Consider the following 26838-nt stretch of genomic DNA (forward strand, 5'->3'; position numbering starts at 1 on the left):
AAACATGAAGCCATGGGCAGTGGCCCACGTGGAGACCCACTAGAAGGTACCTTGGAGCCGACACTCAGCCGATGCTAATGAGTGGGAGCTGCTCCACATGCAAAAATTATCGGTGTACAATGCTGGGGTAATCAGAGGCCCAACAGAGAACACAAGCAATGAGGAAGAGTGTGACACTTAGCACAGGACCCTGTGGGATAATGTTCTGAATCTGAAGGATGCTGTGTGAAGTGCAAACTTGAGCCCAGAAGAGCCAGTGAGATAAAAATCAGAAGGGAACCACAGAAGCCTCAGTCAAGGAGCGTAACTGAAATGTGATGGTTCCAAGCCATGTTGTATGCCTTATGTAGGTCAAAGAAGACCACTACAAGGCGTCGGTGAGTAAAAGCCTGTCGGATGGCAGATTCCAATTGGAATAAATGGTCAGTTGGAAATCATCCTGCCCCGAAGCCACACTGATACGGGAACAAAAGGCCGCAAGGTTTGAGTACCCAACATAATCTGAAGCTGACCATCCTTTCTAGCAGTTTATAAAGTACATTTGTCAGGCTAATTGGGCGGTTGCTGTCTAGAGACGTTGGGTTCATCCCAGGCTTAAGGATGGCGATAATTATACTGTCTCACCATTGTGAGGGAAAAGCACCTGTGAGCCAAATGAAGAAGGGTAGTAGAAGTAATCCACTAAACTACTGTTCAGTGTCCTTGATATCAATGTGTTGTAGAATCTTATAACATATCCTGAGCTCAAACACAGTGAGCTATCTCGAACAGAATTACCCCCTCAATGTCAACCAACATGGATTTCGGAAACACTGATCATGAGAAACCCAACTCTTAACATTTTTCACATGACACACTGAAAGATTTGGATCAAGGCAATCAGGTAGATGCAGTATTTCTGAGTTTTTGAAAAGCACTTTACTTACACTTATTGTCAAAAGTCAATTATATGGGGGTATCAGATACAGAGAAGGGTAGCAGGTACGGTCACAGCTTTGTTTCATCTCTGGGAGAGTGTCACAGAGATACTGAAGAAATTGAACTGGAAGACTCTTGAAGATAGATGTAAACTATCCCAACAAAGTTTCTTAATGAAGTTTCAGGAACTGGCTTTAAATGATCACTCTAGGAATATACTACAACCCACTAAATATCGCTCACACAGGTATCATGAGGATAAGATTATAATGTTCTTCCTGCGCTCCATACGTGAATGGAACAGGAAGAAACCCTAATAATTGGTGCAATGGATGTACCCTCCACCATGTACCTAATGGTGGTTTGCAGATTTTGGATGTGGATGTATATGTAGATCTTGAAACTGTCATCTTGCAGACAGCTTGAAAATTTCCAAAGGGAAGGTGGTCATGGGACATATCAGACAACAGAGAATTTCACCAGAAAAATGATGACGTTATTTTGAACACAGCTTTATTCATTCTCAAGGTATAATCAATTGTGTGTGGCAGCACTGATATGCTCAGCAGCCCGACTGATCTGTACCAAAATGACATCAAATAGAGTTGTAAACAGCGCAAAGTACAATTCCCATGCCTGGCATATTACATGATTCATTTACTTGTGCTCACGTTTTAATCATTGTTTCCTCTTTTATATATAACGAAAATGTCATTTACACAACAACACATCGAAATTATCTGGATGTCAGGAGAATGAAGCATCATTGCTGAGGACTTCAGCAGTCACCATCTGACCAGACAACCCACTTCTCACATTGCAGTTCCCAAACTTTTTGCCAAATCCAGGCAACAGGCTCCTTCGCAGATAAACTGAAAATTGGGAGACAAAAATCTGCCACCAATGAAGCAACAACAGTGAATGTGCTGGCATCATTTAGCAAGAGTCCACTACAGAGCACTCACCAACTGTTGTGAGAATGTGGAGTCAGCTGTACCTCAATTATGTGAACTTTATCGCAGCACAAATGGAACCCTTACACAATTCAACTGCTCCAACATCTGAATGAAGATCACCCAGACTGTCATGTACAATTTTCAGAATGGGTGATGCAACAACTGCAGATAAACCATTATTTTCTGAATCAGGTACTGTTCAATGGTTAAGCGAATTTCTTAATCAATGTGAGATGAACAAGCAGAATCACAGATATTGGTCGGACACAAATTTCCACTGGATTGATGAGTCTGATCAGGACTGGGTTCAGAGGACAACATTAACACCTGACACAATGGACAGCATATCGAACTGCTCCTGTGACTGTGTTTTCTCTCACGAGTGTGTAACGTCAGCTTAAAGCCTTTTCAGTAAGTAACACCCATGCTGCTGAGTGTATCACTGCTGCCACATATAATTCGGTATAACTCTAGAAATGAATAAAGCTATGTTCCAAATAAAAATGCTGTTATTTTTCTGGTGAAATTCTGTATCTGTATCTGTCTGATATCACATGACCACCTTCCCATTGGAAATTTTCGACTTGAACCAGAGATGGTGGCATTCAAGATGACCACCATGTTGGTGACATAGCCTATAACTTTTTTCTCCTCCCTCACGTGTAGATGCTTTGTTTTAATGTTTGGGTTTTACGTAGGTGTTTGGGTTTTATGTAGGTGTTTCCGGACTTACGGACCACCCTGTATTTACAGTCCAAATCTGGCTGATGGTTATATTACTTCCCGCTGAGGGCACATGGAGCCATTGTTGATGTAGTGTCTCTCACAGAACTATTGCCAGAACTGGAAAAAAACATTATTTAACAGTACATCACAAGTTGTTTATTAATATTTATTAAAATCCATTATTTTATTATGCATTTATTTAGTATTAAATGAAGTAAATGAAACTGTAAAAGTTTTGTTAATTGCATTATGACAAATGTTCTTAGTCTTGCAGTCATTTTTAACTGGTGCAACAGAATGTAAGATTAACACTAAATTCCTTAGAGGTGCGAAAGCATCACTGCAAGCTAAATATTGTACTCACTTTATTAGAATTGAATATTAAATGAAAGTTGTAACTGCAGAATATTTATTCCAGTGACACCCTCTACATGAGCTTACAGCATTACTAGTAACAGAAATAGCAAGATATTTTATATGAAGCTAAGGACTATTAATCAATTTTATGATACTGATACTAATTTTATTTCATTAAGTAGTGGCACAATGCCCTTATTTACACAGTCATTCATTTATTATTAAACGAAAGAACTAGAATTATAAATCTTTAGGTTTACTACATGTTAGCAATGTTACAAAAAGGGGTAAGAGGAATGAAGGTGTGTGGCGTGCCAGTGTGTAAGTGAGAAAGCTATGGTTTTGAGTTTCAGTTTTTTTGCCGTCATAATCTTAAGATATTGCTAAGACCACTGTTCTTTCTCATCAGAGGGTGCTGATGAATAATGGCTTAGCAGCTGATGCACAATAATAATAATAATAATAATAAAAAGAGTTGAGTTATCTCTGTTGAGAGTGTCTAGCAAATAATGACTGAAGTAAAGGGAATAAAAAGGCTGTATTTCTAAATGCACAAGGGCTATTCAGAAAGTAGGGAATATTTTGGCATAAAAAAAAAAAAACTAAGTACAAGATATACATTTTAATATATAGATCTGAAAGAGCAACTGACATACTACTTTTCCACATAGTCTCCAAACACATTGAGGCACTTATCATAGCAGCGGACAAGCTTTGAAAGACATTTGTCATAAAATTCTGCTGCCTGAGACTTGTGGTAGCCTAGCTTTTGAGTGACAACTACAAACAAAAAAGTCCGTCAAACTTGTGGAAAAGAAAGTGAAAGCTCCGTTATTGTGAAGCGATGGTTTTCATGAATCGTTTCATCAACTTTAATGACAAGATCGTCAGTCACAATGCTTGGGCATCCACTCTTCTCTTCATCATGAACGTTGGTTTGGCGATTTAAAACCCGAATGCACCATTTCCGGATGGAACATTCACTCATTACGTTGTTTCCGTACACTTCACAAAGTTCACGATAAATTTCTATAGGTTTTAGGTTTTTGCCAACAAAAACCTCACAACTGGTGGGATTTCCAATTGCAGTGCACATTTCAAATTCGAATACCGAAAAAATCAGATGCACAGAGATGTTCCCGCTGTCACGGATGGATCTGCCGAGCATGCATATACCAAAATATACGTGATCGGCATGTGCCTAGAGGCGTCAGATGGAAACATTCCCTACTTTCTGAATAGTCCCCTTATTACTTTAAGAGACACAAAAGTGAAGATCTAACGAGTTATTAAGTAAATGTGTCTTATTTTATAATAACTGGAAAGATTAAACAGTGATTTAGAGCAAAATTAGAATTATTCTCAACCGAAGGAGAAAAGATATATATATATATATATATATATATATATATATATATATATATATATATATATATATATATATATATATATATATATAGCGAGCATTTGCCTAAAGAAATGAAGGGGAAAAATGTATGTTTCAGGCACTGAAAACTGCATTTTTGTGATTATTTTGAAGCAAGCTGAATGTGACCACTTTAATAATAAAGAATAAAGATAAACTTTATACTTTAGTAACAATGAATAGATCCCTGGCAGACAATCACTGACAAATATTTATTGGAAGGTGAAGGCTTCCTTGAAAAGTTATGGCATTAGGAGAAGTATACATACAAAAGAATGAACAACCAGGTAGAGTTGACACGCAATGGAGAAACTGCATCATTGTGACACATAAAGATAAGGATTGGAGGCCATAAATGATGTTAAGAATTGAAGATGGGGCATACTTAAATTATTTATGTAGATATTGGAGGAGAGAAGGCTAGGTGAATCAAGGAAAGAATGGTCTAATCCCAGATAAAGGGAATCCATAGACACAATGACCTGAATGTTTTTTGTATACACAATGACCTGATGCATTTTTTGTATAGAGGGATTAATAAAGGAACACTTTCATCAAAGAAGATGGAAAAGTATTTAGACAGTATCCGCCCACAAGAAGAAGTGTAAGCGAAGCTCTTACAAAGGTAGGAAGCTGTACAGTGACTGTTAGTAACGTTGCAAAACTGTTTTCCAAAAGATAGGTACAAGCTAATAGACTTACCTGGGTAGCAATGATTTTTCGAATTTGCTTTTGACTTACCACAGATCTGAGATTTGAAATTGTGGAAAGTGGTGTAGATTAAAATGTCAGCATGTAGTACCTTATGGTAAAGATGAAGTTGTACACTTTCTATCTTGATAAATTTGAGAAACTTCTGCTGTTGTAATCATTGGGTTGAAAGTAAAGTAAATTCAATTACCTTTGAGTAAAAGTACTGTAATAATGATATAGCCTGATCAAATGAGGCAAATTTATTTCACATTTGCATCTACGAAAATGAAACTATGTATGTGTAAAGTTCTTGTATGAAAGTACAAGCGAAACCCAATACAAACAGCGTAATAAAATGCATAATGGGGAAGTCACTTACTAGAATATAGCATGCAGTGGACAACTGTATGGTTGAACAGACATACATCAGTACCTTAAACTGATTATGCCAAGTGTAAAATGAGGGTAGTGAAGAGAGACTACCTTTCATTTCAGCAACCTGAATTATGTGATTACAATTTTCCAATAATAATACACTACTGGCCATAAAAATTGCTACGCCAAGAAGAAATGCAGATGATAAATGGGTATTTACTGGACAAATACATTATGCTAGAACTGACATGTGATTACATTTTCACGCAATTTGGGTGCATAGATCCTGAGAAATCAGTACCAGAACAACCACTGCCTTGATACACCTGGGCATTGAGTCAAACAGAGCTTGGATGGTGTGTACAGGTACAGCTGCCCATGCAGCTTCAACATGATACCACAGTTAACCAAGAGTAGTGACTGGTGTATTGTGACGAGCCAGTCACTCAGTCACCATTGACCAGACGTTTTCAATTGGTGAGAGATCTGGAGAATGTGCTGGCCAGGGCAGCAGTCAAACATTTTCCATATCCAGGAAGGCCTGTACAGGAACTGCAACATGCGGTCATGCATTATCCTGCTGAAATGTAGGGTTTCACATTGATCGAACGAAGGGTAGAGCCACTGGTCATAACACATCTGAAATGTAACGTCCACTGTTCAAAGTGCCGTCAATGCGAACAAGAGGTGACCGAGACGTGTAACCAATGGCACCCCATACCATCAAGTCGGGTGATACGCCAGTATGGCGATGACGAATACACGCTTCCAATGCGCGTTCACCGCAATGTCGCCAAACACGCATGCGACCATCATGATGCTGTAAACTGAACCTGGATTCATCCGAAAAAATGACGTTTTGTCATTCGTGCACACAGGTTTGTCGTTGAGTACACCATCGCAGGCACTCTTGGCTGTGATGCAGCGTCAAGGGTAACTGCAGCCATGTTCTCCGAGCTGATAGTCCATGCTGCTGCAAACGTCATCGAACTGCTCGTGCAGACGGTTGTTGCCTTGCAAACGTCCGCATATGTTGACTCAGGGATCGAGACGTGACTACACGATCCGTTACAGCCATGCGGATAAGATACCTGTCATTTCGACTGCTTGTGATACGAGGCCATTGGGATCCAGCACGGCGTTCCGTATTACCCTCTTGAACCCACCGATTCCATATTCTGCTAACAGCCATTGGATCTCGACCAACACGAGCAGCGATGTTGCGATACGATAAACCGCAATTGCGATAGGCTACAATCCGACCTTTATCAAAGTCGGAAACACGATGGCACGCATTTCTCCTCCTTACACGAGGCATCACAAAGTTTCACCAGGCAACGCTGGTCAACTGCTGTTTGTGTATGAGAAATCGGTTGGAAACTTTCCTCATGTCAGCGCGTTGTAGGTGTCGCCACTGGTGCCAGCCTTGTGTGAATGCTCTGAAAAGCTAATCATTTGCATATCACAGCATCTTCTTCCTGTCTGTTAAGTTTCGCATCTGTAGCATGTCATCTTCGTGGTGTAGCAATTTTAATGGCCAGTAGTGTAATAAATAATAATAATAATAATAATAATAATAATTGAACGCAAATTAAAATTATTGTTATTTTGTTGATATTTCTCAATGTTATGTGAAGTTCATAATTAGTCAGACAAGTCAGGTTACATGACATCTCTCGTCTCTTAAGATAGGAATCTGTGCTGTAACACGATTCTGTTGAATAACACGTTCCACTTCTATTCACTCCGGCTGACGAAATTTCTTCGTGAAAAGTGGAACTGTTGTTTACATAATTACCTATGGAACATTCTGTTGTGAGTGCTCTGGTTTGCCATATGTGCAGATGGAATGCAACAGACGTCAGCCCAGAACATCGACAAGGTGTGATGGCGATTGAGCGTATCCACCAGCTGTTTAGTGCCGCTTATGCTTGGGCGTCACAGCTTGGCAGCACACTGGACATCATGGAGCAAACAACACTGATGATAATGCCAGTGCAAAAACAACTGAATAATACGTGAGAACTGTCATTCTGTAATGTCAAATCAATGCAGCAATACGTGGTATGACCTACTTTGAGCTACCAGTTAAAAAGAGATCTGCTTCACCCATACAGTGCAAAAACTGATTAAAATTCAGAAGAATTATCACAAAACTGATTTACACCATTTTAGGAGCTTGAATAGATTGGAGGTCTCTTTCTGCAGTGCGATGGTGCAAAAGGTGAAGCAGTCACATTACAGTCTAGTAGCACTGCATAGCAGGTCCACTACAGCAAATGACTAACATCAGCGACCACATGATATTTTTAAGCTAGAAGTTGGTACACACACACACACACACACACACACACACACACACACACACACACACTACGTGATCAGAAGTATCAAGACACCTGGCTGAAAATGACTTACAAGTTTGTGGCGCCCTCCATCGGTAATGCCGGAATTCAATATGGTGTTGGCCCACCCTTAGCCTTGATGACAGCTTCCACTCTCTCAGGCATATGTTCAATCAGGTGCTGGAAGGTTTCTTGGGGAATGGCAGCCCATTCTTACGGAGTGCTGCATTGAGGAGAGGTATCAATGTCGGTCGGTGAGGCCTGTCAAGAAGTCGGTGCCTCAAAACATTCCAAAGGTGTTCTATAGGATTCAGGTCAAGACTCTCTGCAGGCCTGTCCATTACAGGGATGTTATTGTCACGTAACCACCCTGCCACAGGCCATGCATTATGAACAGGTGCTCAATCACGTTGAAAGATGAAATTGCCATCTCAGAATTGCTCTCCAACAGTGAGAAGCAAGAAGGTGCTTAAAACATCAGTGTAGACCTGTGCTGTGATAGTACCATGCAAAATAAGGGGTACAAGCCCCCTCCATGAAAAACACAACCACACCACAACCATAACACAAACATCTCCAAATTTTACTGTTGGCACTATACACGCTGGCAAATGACGTTCACCAAGCTTTTGCCATACCCCACACTGCCATCGGATTGCCACATTGTGTACGGTCATTCATCACTCCACACAACGTTTTTCCACTGTTCAATTGTCCCATGTTTACGCCCCTGACATCAAGCGAGGCATCATTTGGCATTTGCCAGCTTGATGTGTGGCTTATGAGCAGCCACTCTACCACGAAATCCACATTTTCTCACCTCCCACCTAACTGTCATAGTACTTGCAGTGGATCCTGATGCAGTTTAGAATTCCTGTGTGATGATCTGGATAGAGGTTTGCCTATTACACATTACGACCCTCTTGAACTGTCGGCGGTCTCAGCCAGTCAGCAGAAAAGGTCGGCCTGTACGCCTTTGTGCTGTATGTGTCCCTTCACGTTTACACTTCATCATCACATTGGAAACAGTGGACCTAGGGATGTTTGGAAGTGTGGAAACCTGATGTAGATACATATGACACAACTGACACCCAATCACCTGACCACATTTGAAGTCCGAGAGTTCCACGGAGTGCCCCATTCTGCTCTCTCACGATGTCTAATGACTACTGAGGAAGCTGATATGGAGTACCAGGCAGTAGGTGGCAGCACAATGCACTTAATATGAAAAACTTATGTTTTTTTGGAGGTGTCCTGATACTTTTGATCAAATAGTGTATCAGGCAGGTGATAGGTCGAGTGTGGAGTGAGCACATCGTATCAAAATCCCATTCATTCACTTCATAGCTTAAGCTTTGTATTTTGATGGTTTTTGTCTATTACTGTATTTGAAGAAATTCCATAATGGATGAGCATTTCAATGAAAATACTAGGATTCTTGTTATCCATCTTTTATTATCTAGTTATGTCATCTCTATTGTAAATTCACTTTTGACCATTTTTGGTGAATGTACTTGAAAAAGTGTGTGTTGCCTGAAACACATTCGGCCAGGGTGAAGTACTTCGTTTTACATGGAAGCGGTTGTCATCCATTTATAATGATGTACAAACAATCATCTCAACTAATACTTGAAATCTTGTGTTCTGGATGAGAGACCTGTGACTAGCATTGATGTATGGCTTCATGCAACATAACAGCAAGTGACTGGGTTTTACACTGCCATGTGTCAACTCACGTATTACCTATTCAATATAATATAACCAAAAACCATCCTTTATTAATACTTTAGCTTGTAAAAATTTTATTTTACTATTACTCCGTAACATTATTATGTCCCCTTGCTATGTATAGGTAATCAATAATTTGGTCACAGTTACTACACAAGAAGAACACACAGAACTTTGTTTTCTACATCAACACATGACTCGCTGAACTGGGAGTGAAGCATTTGTGGTAAATGAACAGTTTGAAGATCTGACATGTCAAGAAACTGCCCTGCTTCTAAGCAAATGGTTCACTATAAATGACATACATTTTGTTTACACAAAGCAGGAAAGGTTTTGTAGGTAACTTATTTTGGTTATGTGATAAGTGATGAAGGAAATCTTTTTAAGGAAAGGTATTTGTTGCTATTAGTTCTAATGAACGTGTGTGGTTTTCACCGAGGTAAATTTTCCATTACAATCCTTTTCGTAACGGACAGCCAAGTCCATAAGCCGTATTGCTCTGGCATCACCGCTTTAGCTGAAGCAGTTGGCCAATATGAAAAGAGAGCCAGCTGCTGATTACTTACCTGTATGCTAGAGAGATGCTAGTATGGAACATTTGGGTTGATTGGTTTGTTTGTTTGCGTGTGTGTGTGTGTGTGTGTGTGTGTGTGTGTGTGTGTGTGTGTGTGTGTGTGTAAACTGGAAGAGTTGTAGAAAAAAAAAGTGTGTTGTACACTACAAGAACTGACCTGCCCTTCCCCTCTCGTCCATGGTGAGTCACTAGCAACTACCCCACTGAGTCTACATTAAGCCAAAATTAACTTTATGCAGCAAAGAATCCATCTTTATCTGATATACACACCACTAATCACTGTTTGGAGTAGTGTATCATCCACGCTGAAATATGATTTTATTTACCATATTTATGAGAATCTAACGTGCACTTACTTTTACCACATAGGGAATTCAAAATTGGGGTGCGCATAAGATTCAGTACAGCATTCCAATTGAGTACAAACCTGAATCCACCATTCAACAGCATCATCACTGAAATTTAGGTATTGTTCCTTATGTCACAATGCATTCTTTTAATTCTCAACTTTGTTACATTATTGCTGGCCTATTACTGCGTAGAGTGTTTGCATTACATAGTCTAACAATGCAAGGCAAGCAGAGCAGAATGACGTACGATGCTACTTTCAAGCACAAAGTAATTCATTATGCTGAAAAATATGTTGACAGGAGGGTGGGACATGAGTTCAATGTGGCCGAGAGTAACATTTGATAATGGTAGATACACAAATTGGCATAATTTGCAATTACCACTACTAGAAAGAAATTCACTGGCACTCACAAATGAAGACATCCTGACCAAGTAAAAGTTTTGGAATTCATCAGTGAAAGAAGTAAGAATAGGCAACCTGTGACTAGTGACGACATAAGAAACAAAGCAAAAGAGGTGGCTGCATTTAATTTGCCAAGACAAGAGTTTAAGGTTAGCTGTGGATTGGTTGATCATTTTGTGAAATCTGAAGACATATCTCTACGATGTCATACTAAAATAAGCCAAAAGCTTCCACAGAATTTTCAGAATAAACTTCAGCAATTTCAGCAATATGTCATCACACTTTGGAAAAAGAAGACTTTTCCAATGGGCCAAATGGACAACACACCACTTTGGTTTCATACACCATGTAATCACACAATTGATAAGAAGGGAACAAAAGAAGTTACATTCTAAACATCAAGGTGCGAAAAACATTGGCAATCACAGCAGATGGGTACAAACTACCCCCTTTTCTGAATCTTTAAACAGAAAACAAGCCCCCAAGACCCCTAAAAATGAAAAGATGTCCCTGAGAATGCCATTGTTCGAAAGGATGATGACAAATTTTAATGCTTGACAGCCTCCAAAATGGGAACTCCATCCTGCTGGACTGTCCAAACTACAATCAGCGCTTTGTCTTGATGCATTTCATGGTCATCTCAATGATGACATAAAAATGAAGATCCACAGCCTAGCCAGTGATCTTGTTGTCATTCCCGGACGAATGACTTCTGTGTTATAAACTCAGGACATTAGTATAAATAAACCTCTCAAAAGTTATGTTCAGGAACAGACAAAAATGATTTTGTGAACCAAACCACGAGCTGACCCCAACAGAAAAAATTAAGTGCACTGCATCCTACAATATTGCGCACTGCATTTCGGCTGCCTTGAGAAGGATCAAAGCACCAATGATCGTAAAGTCATTCAAGAAATGTTGTACTTCAAGTACTTGGGACAGCAGAGAAGATAATGTGTTCTGGACCGACACTGAGGATGATGGAGAAAGAAGGAAATGAAATCTGTTTTGGATGTAGACTCCTCCGAGGATACCAGTACTGACGACTTTAGTGAATAATGATGAGTGCGCATTACATTTGATCATTTGAAGGTGCATTAGATTCATATAAATAAGTTACCTTACACACTATACTGGTTCACTGCATATGTCAAAGAACGAAATTAACATTGTCTGGGGGAAAAAAATCCTCTGCAATAATACAAGGGAATGCTCAAAAGTAATGCTTCCAAGTATTTTTATGTAGAAACTCTAAGCTTTTCAAATAATATTTCTCAAGACAGCCACCCTGGCGATGAACACATTTCTCCCCAAGAGAGAGAGAGAGAGACACATGTTGATAGAGTCAAAGTAGAATGTTTCACTATGTTGATGGAGCCACAACATCACCTCTCCTTGCACCGCATCTTCACTATCATAATGAAGTCTTCAAATATGTTCTTTAAGTTTTGGAAACAGATGAAAATCTGATTGGGTCAACATGGGATGATCCTGACTGTGAACCCAAGATGTCCGATTGTTGTAGATCACAGCACTCATGTGGGTTGGCACTGCTGAAGGAGTGGGTGCTCTATATGTGGAGAACTCTTCAAATTGTAAAATCAATTACGTCACGCCGTTTCTCAAGCACTGAGACATAGTTACAGGCTACCATGTTACAGGCTACCATTTGGAGCCCTCCAGTGGCAGAGAAATAAAGATGTTGAATATTAATAATGTTTGTTTTATTTAAAATGCTTGAAGTAATTTCACACACACACACACACACACACACACACACAACTGCTACCTCCAGAATCATTCTTTTTGTTGTGTCTGTCTGCAATTCCATGGGTCATCTTTACAGTGAGTAGGAATCTATCCTTTTGCTAATATGCCAAGTTGGAGTTTTCATTGTTTAAACTTAAGTACAAAGCATTTGTATTAGCACTGACTGCATGTATACAAGATATTTTGTATTGATATGTGCCATTGGTCTGACAATCACACACACTGAAATGCACTATTAGTAGGAAACATGTTTTGCAATATGACAAAAGCTACAACACAGAATAATTTTATGGAAAGAGGAGACAACCTTTCTATACAACAAAATGCAACCCAGAAAGAAAATTTCATCAAGTTCTTAATAATGGTTGCGTACCCACTAAAAGGCACTCACTCTCTGTCGTGTGGCGGCTCGCCACTGGGTAAAAGTCTTTTATGGGATGCGATTAAGGCAACTTGCACATTGGTGGTGATAAAATAATGACGAGGACAACACAACATCCAGTCCCTGAGCAGACAAAATCTCTGATCCAGCTGGGAATCAAACCTGGGACCCTTCGGTTGGCATTCAGCTATGATGACCCCCAAGACTACAACGGCAAGTTACTAAAAAACTGTGTAACATTACGAAAGTTTTCTGCTTCTCAGGCAGTATCTCCTGTCACCTGCAATTTAATTAGTTTAGTACAAAAATTTGCTTTTTTTTGCATAGCACCTAAATAACTGAGTAATATTTGAAGCTACGGATCCAATAAAACTGTTGGAGGTAACTATGAAATAACCATACGCAGTGAACTATATAACTGGAGCAAAAATAACATCTTAATCGAATTTATGTTGACAAGTCCTCACATTTTGAAGTATACAGATTTCCAATGATACTCCAAAAGCAGCAAATCACTTAGATTCATCCACCTTTCGAGCAGATGATATAAGTTTATTGAACTAACTTAGAAATGGGAATGATTGTTCTGAAAATTTAATTGACATCTTTCCAGCATGAGTCATTAAGACTTTATCGACTTGTTTAAAAGTGACTTGGGTGACCTGTACAATTTTATTGAGAATCAAAACACATCTGTAATCTGTCTACCCAGTATTTTTTCTGCAACTTAACAATGTCAGTTCCATTAACACTCACCTAAAGGATCAAATTGCAGGAATGTAATTTGTTACCAGTTTCTTTCCAGCTTCCTCCCAAAACGTAAAAAAGATAGTTTTATATTTTACACAGATGTTTATTTAAAACTTGTGTTGTTGTATGTGTTATATTTCAAATAGAGTCCCTAAATTGATTGTGATGTCTTATTTTGGTATTATTAGAAAAAATACTGTTAGTTCTGGAAAGTTGTACCTATCTTACTGACAGAATTTAAACAACCAAACAATTTTACAGTGTAATTCATCCAATAATACCGAATCTCTACAAGGAGGAATATTATAATGGACCCAGACAATACTCTCTCATACTGCTTCTACTACACTACATAAACAGTTGCTTTTTCCACGCTGAATGTTCTTCAACTTTTTAAAAGAAATGAGTGTCCAACTTCATGCCTTGAACTCTTACACTGTTTATGCACCAGTTGTATACAAAAAATACTGTAACAATTTGCTTGTAAAACTGCGGGGTCAACTAAGACTAAGTGAATATTGATTATGGAGTGGGGGGAGGCACTTATAAAAAATATTAAGGAAGGACTGTAGAGAACTTGTGACAAGTTAAACTGATTTGAAAGTGGCTCCAACACACTGTGGAAATCAATAAATAGTTTACACCTTGCTTGTTCAAACTTACCATACTTCAACTGAAAATATTCATAGACCCACACACACTTATCTAATTACAGCCATTAATTATTTGTATATGTTCAGCCTGCCTGAGACATTCCAGTGTTTTTTTGCTTTTTTTTTGGTACAAAATATCACACAAGTGATAACAGTCTACATCATTATGATTCATGAACGAAGTAAAGCTGGTAATTATAACTGAATATCAATAGATCAATTCTTTCAAAGCAGCATTTTAAAATAATGCTCAACACAATAATGTAACACAGATACAATAAAAATTTACAAGATATAATTGTTCACACACATACAATTTAAAAAAATGAGATTAAGACAAACTAGTTTCACCAAACAGGCCATGTTGGTCTGAACAGCAACTCAAATGTGTATACAATTTCAGTGACATGATTGAACATATTAGCTGGAACACCACCATTCGTTTCAAACGGCAGTTATCAAACTTAACAGCACATTTCAGGATATTTGGACACACACTGCATAGTTTGTGTTGTGACACAAAATATCTATACACAATCCAGTTATCTCTTGGGCAGCATTTCAGTTTCACACACTATTTTGAGACTCACTGATTTAGTTTTTAACTGCTCACTTGTACATATTACTTTCAGTCCCATTAGAGCCAAGGCTGCTCCAGATTGAGTATTAATGGAGTAATATATGCACAGTTTGCGAGTTAATGCAGTGAGCAGTTGATAACTTACAAGTAATGCAGTAATTATAAATAATCTTCATTTTCACCTAATAATAATTACTGTCGATTTGACTATGCACGAGACACCTGACAACTGTTTTTCAGTTACAATGGTTTGACAGTTTTTAATCCAGTCACTTTCCAGCAGAAAACTCAAAAGTTTAAAAATCACTCATTTGGGGCTAAAACAAATAAAATATAAATAAAAATTCTTTGAAAACCACAGTGTCTTCACATACACTTTTTTTTTAACAATACAGACAAGCCTCTTGGATCCAGAAGGCCACTTTGTTCATTTTGGCAACTGAAATATCTCTAAGCTGCACTTTTCAATCAACATTGTCCTGAAAAATAAGGCGTACATATCCTGGTTGTCCAGCCAGAAGTGTTGCACAGAAAGGACATACAGCTTCAAAACTGTTTGTCCCATGTGGTATGAGAACTGATGCCCAGTACCTACACAAAGAAATACAAACTAATTTTCAGTTTAAATCATTACCACAATGAGCTATCAATAAGTGTGTGTGTGTGTGTGTGTGTGTGTGTGTGTGTGTGTGTGTGAGTAGTCTATTTGAAAATCTATGGGTTATCAAATGGGAGCAAATAAAAATCAGACATTTTTTCCAATTGTACTGGAAATATAGTAACAATGGGACATACAGAATAGTTCACATTTTTCTATCCACTGTTTAAGAAACTGGTAATTTACTGAGTGACAGATGAAGTTCCTTTTGAATTACTAAATTCATTAGCAGGAGTATACGTAATTATTTGGCAGTGTTAGAATTCTGAGATGCTTTGACAATGGTCTACACACTGTCTGCAAACTACCACTACGGATCATTTAGACTACTCTCTGATCATTCAGATTACTCTCTTCTGGGCTAAAAATGCTCTATAAAATCACAGGGTTGCTACAGAAATGATAGCACAGAATGTAAGAGTGAAAATGAGCAATATAAACACACTTGTGTGTTTCAGTGTCAGTAATATGAATCTTGTTCTACTCTACAAGGTTTTGGGACTGCAGCCAGATCATGTTGACTTGCCACAATATTCCTGCTGGTAACCATTCAGCCATCTTCATGTGTCCATCATGAGCAACGGACACCTTCAGATGGCTGAATGTTTGCCAGCCAAAATATTGTGGTAAGAAGTCAACATGATCTGGCTCCAGTGCCGAAACCTCATAGAATATTCAGTATGCCTGGTAGACTTCAAGAATCACATATAGTGAAGACAGTAGCAACCTGTTTCTTCACACCATAAAAGTGAAATTTTCACAAAAGGTAAGCTGTAAAACATACCTACCATTACATTGGTGAAATGTTCTGAATATTTTTATTGTTCCAAGCAATTTTATTATATGAATTTTCTCCTGCTGCCGCTTGGTGAGTAGATTTTTTTTATATATATTCACTGTTATTTATGGTGCACTGATCTTTCCATGGCATAAAGAAAGACCCAAATCAGTGGTTAAGTGGCCATCAGAATAATACTGGGAAGAGGTAGGAAGCATTCTGAGAAAGATGTTCATCAATTCAGTTCGAGATGAAGGTAGTCTAAGCCTTGGTGGTGGGTGAGTTTCACCTGTTCCAATTCAGGAATGTCAAACTGCCCTAACATGCGAGCTGACTGACCTTCACTCCTTCCCTACATTCCCTTCTGCTTTCCTTTCTAAAGAAAGCACTAACAGTTCTGAAAGCTAGGTAACATATTTTTCTGCTTTACATGTATTTATAGGTAGTACTGGAATTTCATCTCCTAAAGATAAGTACTGGCCATCCATTCTATCTCACTTTAATCCTATGGTTCTCTCAAGTGTGTTTTCCTTTTCATAGGAAGTTAGTACCTACCAATTAAGACATACAGACAACATATCCATGAAAAGAAAGTGCTTGAGTGACCACATGTAATATTTTTATGTCACTGGTAAAAGTGCATAACCAGATTCGTAATACATGGTTATCAAATGTATGTATAGGTTTAAGGAGAATAAATACATCAAAACTGATAGCAAAAGAGCTTTAGAAGCATCTTCTGTTCTTTGGAAATTTACATTCACAACTCCATAGATGTTAAGAGCATATGTGCACACGAGGTTACAACTCATTAATACTGTTGCTACAATGTGAAGCAATATAATTCAATGGAATCTAATGTAAGACTAAAATACATACTTGACTGTTTTCTCAGTGGCCATATGCCCACAAGGATTGAATGCAAAAGTTGGTGGGCCCGAGTCCACATAAAATGCTGGTTCAATTCCCATGCACAGCTTCACAATAGGACCAGTCTGAAAAACAACACCACTCATTACTTTTAGGATTGAGGCAAAACTGTTGGGTACACTGCACTAACATGTCATCTCTCAGAATGTAAATATCACATTAAGGAAGATACAGTAATTATAATGTGACGAGTTCTGAGGTTATTACTATTCCATTCAAACACAATGGGGGAGGGAAGCACATTACAATTCCCAATGGACTTTGTTTAATTTTCTATCTATAGAAACTATGCAGTGGTTACTGGAGACTTCCTCACTGAGAAAAGATTAAAATGGATTTCACAGACTAGCAGATACAATGCCTAGTAGCTTGCTTTCATTCTGCATCAACATTTAAGATTGGAAAAGAAAGTTATCAACTAGGTGACAATTATCTCAGTTCAATAAAGGAACAGTGCACTGATAACACATCAACAGGTGGCTATCCGGATACTCTGGAGGTAATATGGCTTGATGATAAAATCTGAAAAAACGGGAACCTACAAAATATGCTAACAAGCACCACAATGTTATTTCACACTGCCTCTATTATTCCAAGGTATCTTAAAGAAGTCACCAGCCCCTGTACACGATTAATAATAAATAGTAACTTTCAATTTTAACCTAACTCTCCCTCTGAACTGAAACCCAGTTATCAACCACTGGAACTTGTCACAGTAGTTAAAAATGCTGTATTCGCTAGGGATATTACTTCATCAGACGTAAACATCTACAATTCTACAATCTATTTTATTATGATTAATGGAAAGTAGTTTCAGTTCAGAGCACTTCAAAAAATCCAATGATTTTGGGGGAAAAGTAAATCTTTATCAAATTCAAACAGTTTCTACCCCCATGCAGTATATAGAGTCAATTACTACTGCTAAATATTAATGCACTGAAGTGATCTACCAGCTCTGGATTACGTTCTTGTGTAATTATGGGATCTGTCCAAAAAAATTCCATAGTTTTGTCCACAAATTTTTTCTACGCTTACTTTTTACTTATTGTGCATGGTCTCCTTAGAAATACTCTCCTCCAAAATTGATAGATCACTCCCAATGCCATTTCCACTTCCAGAGGCAGTCTTGTAGTGCCTCTTGCAGGATCACATGAAGCCCCATCTGTGAATTTTCTTTTATCTCACCTAGCATTGCAAATCTTCATCCTTTCAACAGGAATTTCAACTTTGGAAACAAATGAAGTCCACAAGGCCCACGTCTGGAGAGTACAAATGGTAAGGCAGCACAGTGATTTCATGTTTTATGCAATCGTCATGCACCAACAGAGACGAATGTGCGGGTGCATTCTCATGATGCAAGAGCCACGAATTGTCTAGCCACATTTACAGTCATTTTCTTCACACATTTTCTCGCAGGCATTTGAACACGTCCCAATAGTACCATCAATTAACAATTTGTCCCTGTGGCATGGATTCATGATGAACTATTCCTTCAAACTCAAAGAAAACCATCATTGTGACTTTGACATATGGCCCGACCCGACCCGACGAACTCTTTTGTCTTGGAGAAACTTTCATGACCCATTATGAAGACTGAACCTTGGTCTCAACAGTATAACCGTACACTCGCATCCCATCGTCATTTACGATTCTCTTAAGGGGGATAGGAGGTAAAAAAATCTCATTTTTCCAAAATATGCCTGCCGTCGTTGGATAAGCAGCTGAGCAGCAAGTCGTATACTCCTAGCTCACTCGTTTGTTACATAGTTTAATTCTTAATTTCTTTGCGTGTTTTTGGTACTTGCATTGTTTAATTCATAAATTTTGGGCGTATTATAGTATTTGAGAGTGTAGCATCGCGTTTTAGTACCTGAATAGTGTAATTTCGCTTAGTCTCCTTCCGCCGCCGAGCAGTGTGTCAGCAGTGCGCAAGTAGCAGCATTACTGCATTTACTAGGCAATCTTGTATTTTAATAACCGTTTAAATTTTGTCAATTTGTTTGCGCTCTCTGTAGATTAGTTCAGACGTTCTCTGCAAAACAGTTTTTAGCATGGATAGGGACTGCAACTGCTGTGTCCAGATGCAGGCTGAGTTGGCATCCCTTCGCTCCCAGCTTCAGGCAGTGTTGGCTTCGGTCACACAGCTTGAGGCTGTTGCCAATGGGCATCACTATAGTGTTCCGGATGGGGATTTGTTGGGGACGGCCAGCTCGTCCCACGCATCCCCCGATCGGACTACGACTGTGGTTGCCCGGGATACTGCCCGCATTGAGGCTGATCCCTCACCTGTGGTAGAGTGGGAGGTCGTCTCAAGGTGTGGCAGGGGGCGAAAGACATTCCGGAGGGCTGAACGGAAGGCCTCTCCAGTTTGTCTGACGAACCGGTTTCAGGCTCTGTCTCAGGCTGATACTGATCTTCGGCCTGACATGGCTGCTTGTCCTGTTCCAGAGGTTGCCCCTCAGTCTGCAAGATCCGGGCAGTCGCAGAGGGTGGGCTTACTGGTAGTTGGGAGCTCCAACGTCAGGCACGTAATGGGGCCCCTTAGGAAAATGGCAGCAAGAGAGGGGAAGAAAACCAATGTGCACTCCGTGTGCATACCGGGGGGAGTCATTCCAGCTGTGGAAAGGGTCCTTCCGGATGCAATGAAGGGTACAGGGTGCACCCATCTGCAGGTGGTCGCTCATGTCGGCACCAATGATGTGTGTCGCTATGGATCGGAGGAAATCCTCTCTGGCTTCCGGCGGCTATCTGATTTGGTGAAGACTGCCAGTCTCCCTAGCGGGATGAAAGCAGAACTCACCATCTGCAGCACCGTTGACAGGACTGCCGAGTGGAGGGTCTGAATCAGAGGCTGAGACGGTTCTGCGACCGTGTGGGCTGCAGATTCCTCGACTTCCGCCATAGGGTGGTGGGGTTTCGAGTTCCGCTGGATAGGTCAGGAGTCCACTACACGCAACATGCAGCTACACGGCTAGCAGGGGTTGTGTGGCGTGGGCTGGGCGGTTTTTTAGGTTAGATGGCCTTGGGCAAGTACAGAAAGGGCAACAGCCTCAACGGGTGCGGGGCAAAGTCAGGACATGCGGGGACCAAGCAGCAATCGGTATTGTAATTGTCAACTGTCGAAGCTGCGTTGCTAAAGTACCGGAACTTCAAGCGCTGATAGAAAGCACCGAAGCTGAAATCGTTATAGGTACAGAAAGCTGGCTTAAGCCAGAGATAAATTCTGCTGAAATTTTTACAAAGGTACAGACGGTGTTTAGAAAGGATAGATTGCATGCAACCGCTGGTGGAGTGTTCGTCGCTGTTAGTAGTAGTTTATCCTGTAGTGAAGTAGAAGTGGATAGTTCCTGTGAATTATTATGGGTGGAGGTTACACTAAACAACCGAACTAGGTTAATAATTGGCTCCTTTTACCGACCTCCCGACTCAGCAGCATTAGTGGCAGAACAACGGAGAGAAAATTTGGAATACATTTCACATAAATTTTCTCAGCATGTTATAGTCTTAGGTGATTTCAATTTACCAGATATAGACTGGGACACTCAGATGCTTAGAACGGGTGGTAAGGACAGAGCATCGAGTGGCATTATACTGAGTGCACTATTCGAAAATTACCTCGAGCAATTCAACAGAGAACCGACTCGTGGAGATAACATCTTGGACCTACTGATAACAAACAGACCCGAACTTTTCGACTCTGTATGTACAGAACAGGGAATCAGTGATCATAAGGCCGTTGCAGCATCCCTGAATATGGAAGTTAATAGGAATATAAAAAAAGGGAGGAAGGTTTATCTGTTTAGCAAGAGTAATAGAAGGCAGATTTCAGACTACCTAACAAATCAAAACGAAAATTTCTGTTCCGACACTGACAATGTCGAGTGTTTATGGAAAAAGTTCAAGGCAATCGTAAAATGCGTTTTAGACAGGTACGTGCCGAGTAAAACTGTGAGGGATGGGAAAAACCCACCGTGGTACAACAACAAAGTTAGGAAACTACTGCGAAAGCAAAGAGAGCTCCACTCCAAGTTTAAACACAGCCAAAACCTCTCAGACAAACAGAAGATAAACGGTGTCAAAGTTAGCGTAAGGAGGGCTATGCGTGAAGCGTTCATTGAATTCGAAAGTGAAATTCTATGTACCGACTTGACAGAAAATCCTAGGAAGTTCTGGTCTTACGTTAAATCAGTAAGTGGCTCGAAACAGCATATCCAGACACTACGGGATGATGATGGCATTGAAACAGAGGATGACACGCGTAAAGCTGAAATACTAAACACCTTTTTCCAAAGCTGTTTCACAGAGGAAGACCGCACTGTAGTTCCTTCTCTAAATCCTCGCACAAACGAAAAAATGGCTGACATCGATTTAAGTGACCAAGGAATAGAAAAGCAACTGGAATCACTCAACAGAGGAAAGTCCACTGGACCTGACGGGATACCAATTCGATTCTACACAGAGTACGCGAAAGAACTTGCCCCCCTTCTAACAGCCGTGTACCGCAAGTCTCTAGAGGAACGGAAGGTTCCAAATGATTGGAAAAGAGCACAGGTAGTCCCAGTCTTCAAGAAAGGTCGTCGAGCAGATGCGCAAAACTATAGACCTATATCTCTTACGTCGATCTCTTGTAGAATTTTAGAACATGTTTTTTGCTCGCGTATCATGTCATTTTTGGAAGCCCAGAATCTACTATGTAGGAATCAACATGGATTCCGGAAACAGCGATCGTGTGAGACTCAACTCGCCTTATTTGTTCATGAGACCCAGAAAATATTAGATACAGGCTCCCAGGTAGATGCTATTTTTCTTGACTTCCGGAAAGCGTTCGATACAGTTCCGCACTGTCGCCTGATAAACAAAGTAAGAGCCTACGGAATATCAGACTAGCTGTGTGGCTGGATTGAAGAGTATTTAGCAAACGGAACACAGCATGTTGTTCTCAATGGAGAGACGTCTACAGACGTTAAAGTAACCTCTGGCGTGCCACAGGGGAGTGTTATGGGACCATTGCTTTTCACAATATATATAAATGACTTAGTAGATAGTGTCGGAAGTTCCATGCGGCTTTTCGCGGATGATGCTGTAGTATACAGAGAAGTTGCAGCATTAGAAAATTGTAGTGAAATGCAGGAAGATCTGCAGCGGATAGGCACTTGGTGCAGGGAGTGGCAACTGACCCTTAACATAGACAAATGTAATGTATTGCAAATACATAGAAAGAAGGATCCTTTATTGTATGATTATATGATAGCGGAACAAACACTGGTAGCAGTTACTTCTGTAAAATATCTGGGAGTATGCGTGCGGAACGATTTGAAGTGGAATGATCATATAAAATTAATTGTTGGTAAGGCGGGTACCTGGTTGAGATTCATTGGGAGAGTGCTTAGAAAATGTAGTCCATCAACAAAGGAGGTGGCTTACAAAACACTCGTTCGACCTATACTTGAGTATTGCTCATCAGTGTGGGATCCGTACCAGATTGGTTTGACGGAGGAGATAGAGAAGATCCAAAGAAGAGCGGCGCGTTTCGTCACAGGGTTATTTGGTAACCGTGATAGCGTTACGGAGATGTTTAATAAACTCAAGTGGCAGACTCTGCAAGAGAGGCGCTCTGCATCGCGGTGTAGCTTGCTCGCCAGGTTTCGAGAGGGTGCGTTTCCGGATGAGGTATCGAATATATTGCTTCCCCCTACTTATACCTCCCGAGGAGATCACGAATGTAAAATTAGAGAGATTAAAGTGCGCACGGAGGCTTTCAGACAGTCGTTCTTCCCGCGAACCATACGCGACTGGAACAGGAAAGGGAGGTAATGACAGTGGCACGTAAAGTGCCCTCCGCCACACACCGTTGGGTGGCTTGCGGAGTATCAATGTAGATGTAGATGTAGATGTAGATTTTGTAGTGCACATCTTCCTGAATAGTTTGATGTATAAAACATATATATTTGAAATTATAAGGCATGTTATTTGGTCTTTTAAGTGTCCCAAGATGCAGCACCACACACCTCTGCACAGCATTATTCTGCTCTGCACAGCATTATTCTGTCATACGTAAGTATTTCGCTCTCTACAATTCGAATGTTTATATTTGCAACAGAGATTGTCAAACGTGAAACAAAGGACTGCTGATATCAATACTTTCTCTGCTGCTATCGACATGCATTGTTTTGATCAATGATTTTGTTTGCTCTCTCTTTTGAAAGGCCTGCAGTGTGGTGTTGTGACTTTCCAAACGATTTTCATTTGGTTTGGCAATAAGAAGGAAGACAGGGGACTTGAAAAATATGAAGCAAGCAGTTCGGGCCTTAAGCTTCCACAAAATATCTACGGACAATAGCCCTATACACAACTTGTGCCCAAAAGAAAGTGAATCACGGTGTGGCTACCAAAGGTCAATTGCTGGTGGTGAAGAATATCGTCACAGGAATTCTCTACCATCTGCTGCAATGGAAGCCATCAAACCTATATTCAGGGACCTCACAAACGAAAACTTGTAAAAGAAATGTCTTCACGGCGGTACCCAAAACCCAAATGAAAGTTTTAACCAATATATAAGGGAGAGATCACCAAAATCATTTTTGTGGGAAGAAATGGACTTGCTATTAGTGTTTATGATGCAGTTTCATGTTTTAACGATGGTGTGCAAAGCAGGAAATATGTTTTAGAGAAAATGAGAATTAAGCCCGTAGTGAACTGCATCAAAGCTTTGTATGCAATAGGCAGACAGCTTGTAGTGAAAGCAGATATATCATTTTTGGAGATGATGATAATCAAGAAGGGTGCATCAAACAAACATGAAAAGAAAGAAAACTGATTTAAAAAATGAAAAAGAACCTGCTCATGGTGCTGGACAGTTCTAAAAGAATGCCAAATACAAGCAGATACTTTTAACAGCCACTTTATGCAAAACACAAATTTCTGTGCTTAAGTACATGTAACATCAAAAATAAATATCCTATTACTTTCAAACTTGGTACGCTGATTGAGCACTAACTCCTCAATGCTAAACTCTAGAATTTTCCAACTCTATTAAAAACTGTGGTAAAAATTGAGATAATGAACTATAAAATTTAAGTTTTTTTTCTAAACATGAAGTTTAAAATGTAACAGCTCATTCATTTCCTCATAAATTAAATAAATTCTAGAGTTTCATGCACCTTTAAGTATGGTTTGTATGCTGTGCAAAGTTCATCGAAGTATCTCTCTTACTTATGAAGAAAAGTGCACCTATAGCAACAAATACAGCCAATAGTAAGTGAAAAAATGCCGAAATTTCACAGGTAAAACAAATTTATTTTTGTATGTTTTTGAACTTCCACTGCTATGAGTGTGAATCCTGAATCCTTCCTAGTCTTGCCGACAGTTTTATGAATTTATTTGTAAAAGTATAGACAGTGGAAATTAAAATATCTGTGGTGCCTCTCCTACTCCAGGTCAGCCCATTTGACATTCTACCCCCCCTTCACGAACATCTTGTTCTCATTCGCCCAAAAAAGCTCTTCACAGATTGTGAGGTGAAGGTCTTTCTGGTCTTGGCTCACGAGCCATAGGACAACACAATGCATTCCAAGATGCTGTGTCAGTTTTTCATGACATGATAGAACTGAGATGTTACATTCTTCTGCAACCTCACAGTCAGTCAGTCTTCAATTGGCATGCACAATTTAACTGGTGTTCCTGATGTGAGTGTTGTCCATAGATGTCAAAGGGCGTCCTGAATGAGCGTCACCTCTTACTTCCGTCCAGCCATTTTTAAACCGTGTGAACCATTTGTAACAGAGTACGGCTTAAGCACTCATCACCGTAGGCTTCCTGCATCATTTGGTATGCCTCTGTAAAGGTTTCTTGGGTTTCACACGAAATTTAATGCAGACACATTGCTCCTCTAACTCTGCCATCTCAAAATTTGCAAACTGTGCAATGCAACAATCTACTCAAAATAGCACTGAACAATAACTAATAGACATACAAAAATGAAACTCCAGCAGTTAAACATTGAACACAAGACTGTGCAGGGATGCCAATCACATTTTGCTCCAACACATAACTGACAGGTAATTATGAGTGTTCTGGAATTTTTTGAACAGACCTCGTATATGAATACCACTAGCCAATTGTTTCATTCCATGTTATGTACTTCCCACTGAATCTCCATAAAACTTTGTTGATTATATGGACTTATTACTGTATTTTAAGTTATTTTGTCAAGCACACCTCAGGAACTCTTTGATTACTAAAATACTTTCAAGTCCTCAATTGATTTGAACCTTCACAGAGCCACATACTACTACTTGATGGCTTAACAGCGCACGACTACCTGGGGAAAGTTCATTCTCGAGCCTGGAGGAAAAAAATTATTAAGTAGTAGCACTGTGGATCACACATTGCAGTATCTATGTTATATACTGGTGTCTGAACATAGTAAGCTAGCTGCACAGTGCGCAAATCAGACTGTTGAGCTACTGTTTTCCCACTCTGCTGTCAGGGTCATTCCATGTCAAGTCATCCAGCCATGACAACCATTATCTAATTGTCAACTGAGATTTTGTGTACTGCTTTTGTATCTAATATCATGAACTTTAGCCAATTTTTAATGCTTTATATACATTCTGTTGGTAGAATTTGCTAAAAGATTGATGCAATGCATTACTTCAAAGCAAACTGTAAAAATTTGAAAATTTGCTGCAGTTTTTAAACAAAAAATGGTACGCTGACAGTTTTTTCCCTGAATATCCTTTTGGACATGTGGTTTCTAAAAGCATGTCAGAATTGTCCAATTAAATTTTTGTAAATTAATTTTATTGTTAAATTAGAATAAAAAAAAATATTTTTGACAGTTGCCGGGTTGCTTAGAGGAAGCCTTCTTGGTTACCCAAGCCTGCCAACCCAAAGTTTGGTGCAGATTTATTGATGATATCTTCATGATCTGGACCCACAGTGAAGAAGAACTCCAGAATTTCCTCTCCAACCTCAACTCCTTTGGTTCCATCAGATTCATCTGGTCCTACTCCAAATCCCATGCCACTTTCCTTGACGTTGACCTCCACCTGTCCAATGGCCAGCTTCACACGTCCGTCCACATCTAACCCACCAACAAACAACAGTACCTCCATTATGACAGCTGCCACCCATTCCACATCAAACGGACCCTTCCCTACAGCCTAGGTCTTCGTGGTAAACAAATCTGCTCCAGTCCGGCAGCCCTGAACCATTACACCAACAACCTGAAAACAGCTTTCGCATCCCGCAACTACCCTCCCGACCTGATACAGAAGCAAATAACCAGAGCCACTTCCTCATCCCCTCAAACCCAGAACCTCCCACAGAAGAACCCCAAAAGTGCCCCACTTGTGACAGGATACTTTCCGGGACTGGATCAGACTCTGGATGTGGCTCTCCAGCAGGGATACGACTTCCTCAAATCCTGCCCTGAAATGAGATCCATCCTTCATGAAATCCTCCCCACTCCACCAAGAGTGTCT

At 39.8% G+C, this 26838-nt stretch overlaps 1 protein-coding gene across 4 annotated transcripts in view; it reads right to left on the reverse strand.

The window, feature by feature from the left end:
* Positions 1-14627: 14627 nt before the first annotated feature.
* Positions 14628-26838, reverse strand: part of LOC126481146 (protein pellino) — a 456082-nt gene continuing 443871 nt past the window's right edge. For all 4 annotated transcript variants that reach the window (XM_050104703.1, XM_050104702.1, XM_050104704.1 and 1 more), the window contains 2 exons: positions 17303-17418; positions 14628-15578 (listed from right to left, as the gene is read on the reverse strand). In XM_050104703.1, the coding sequence (XP_049960660.1) occupies positions 15452-15578; positions 17303-17418 (243 nt within the window). In that variant the 3' untranslated portion in view covers positions 14628-15451. The remainder of the gene's footprint in view (positions 15579-17302; positions 17419-26838) is intronic.

This window comes from Schistocerca serialis, chromosome 5 (assembly GCF_023864345.2).
Source record: "Schistocerca serialis cubense isolate TAMUIC-IGC-003099 chromosome 5, iqSchSeri2.2, whole genome shotgun sequence".
Classification (NCBI taxonomy): Eukaryota; Metazoa; Arthropoda; class Insecta; order Orthoptera; family Acrididae; genus Schistocerca; species Schistocerca serialis.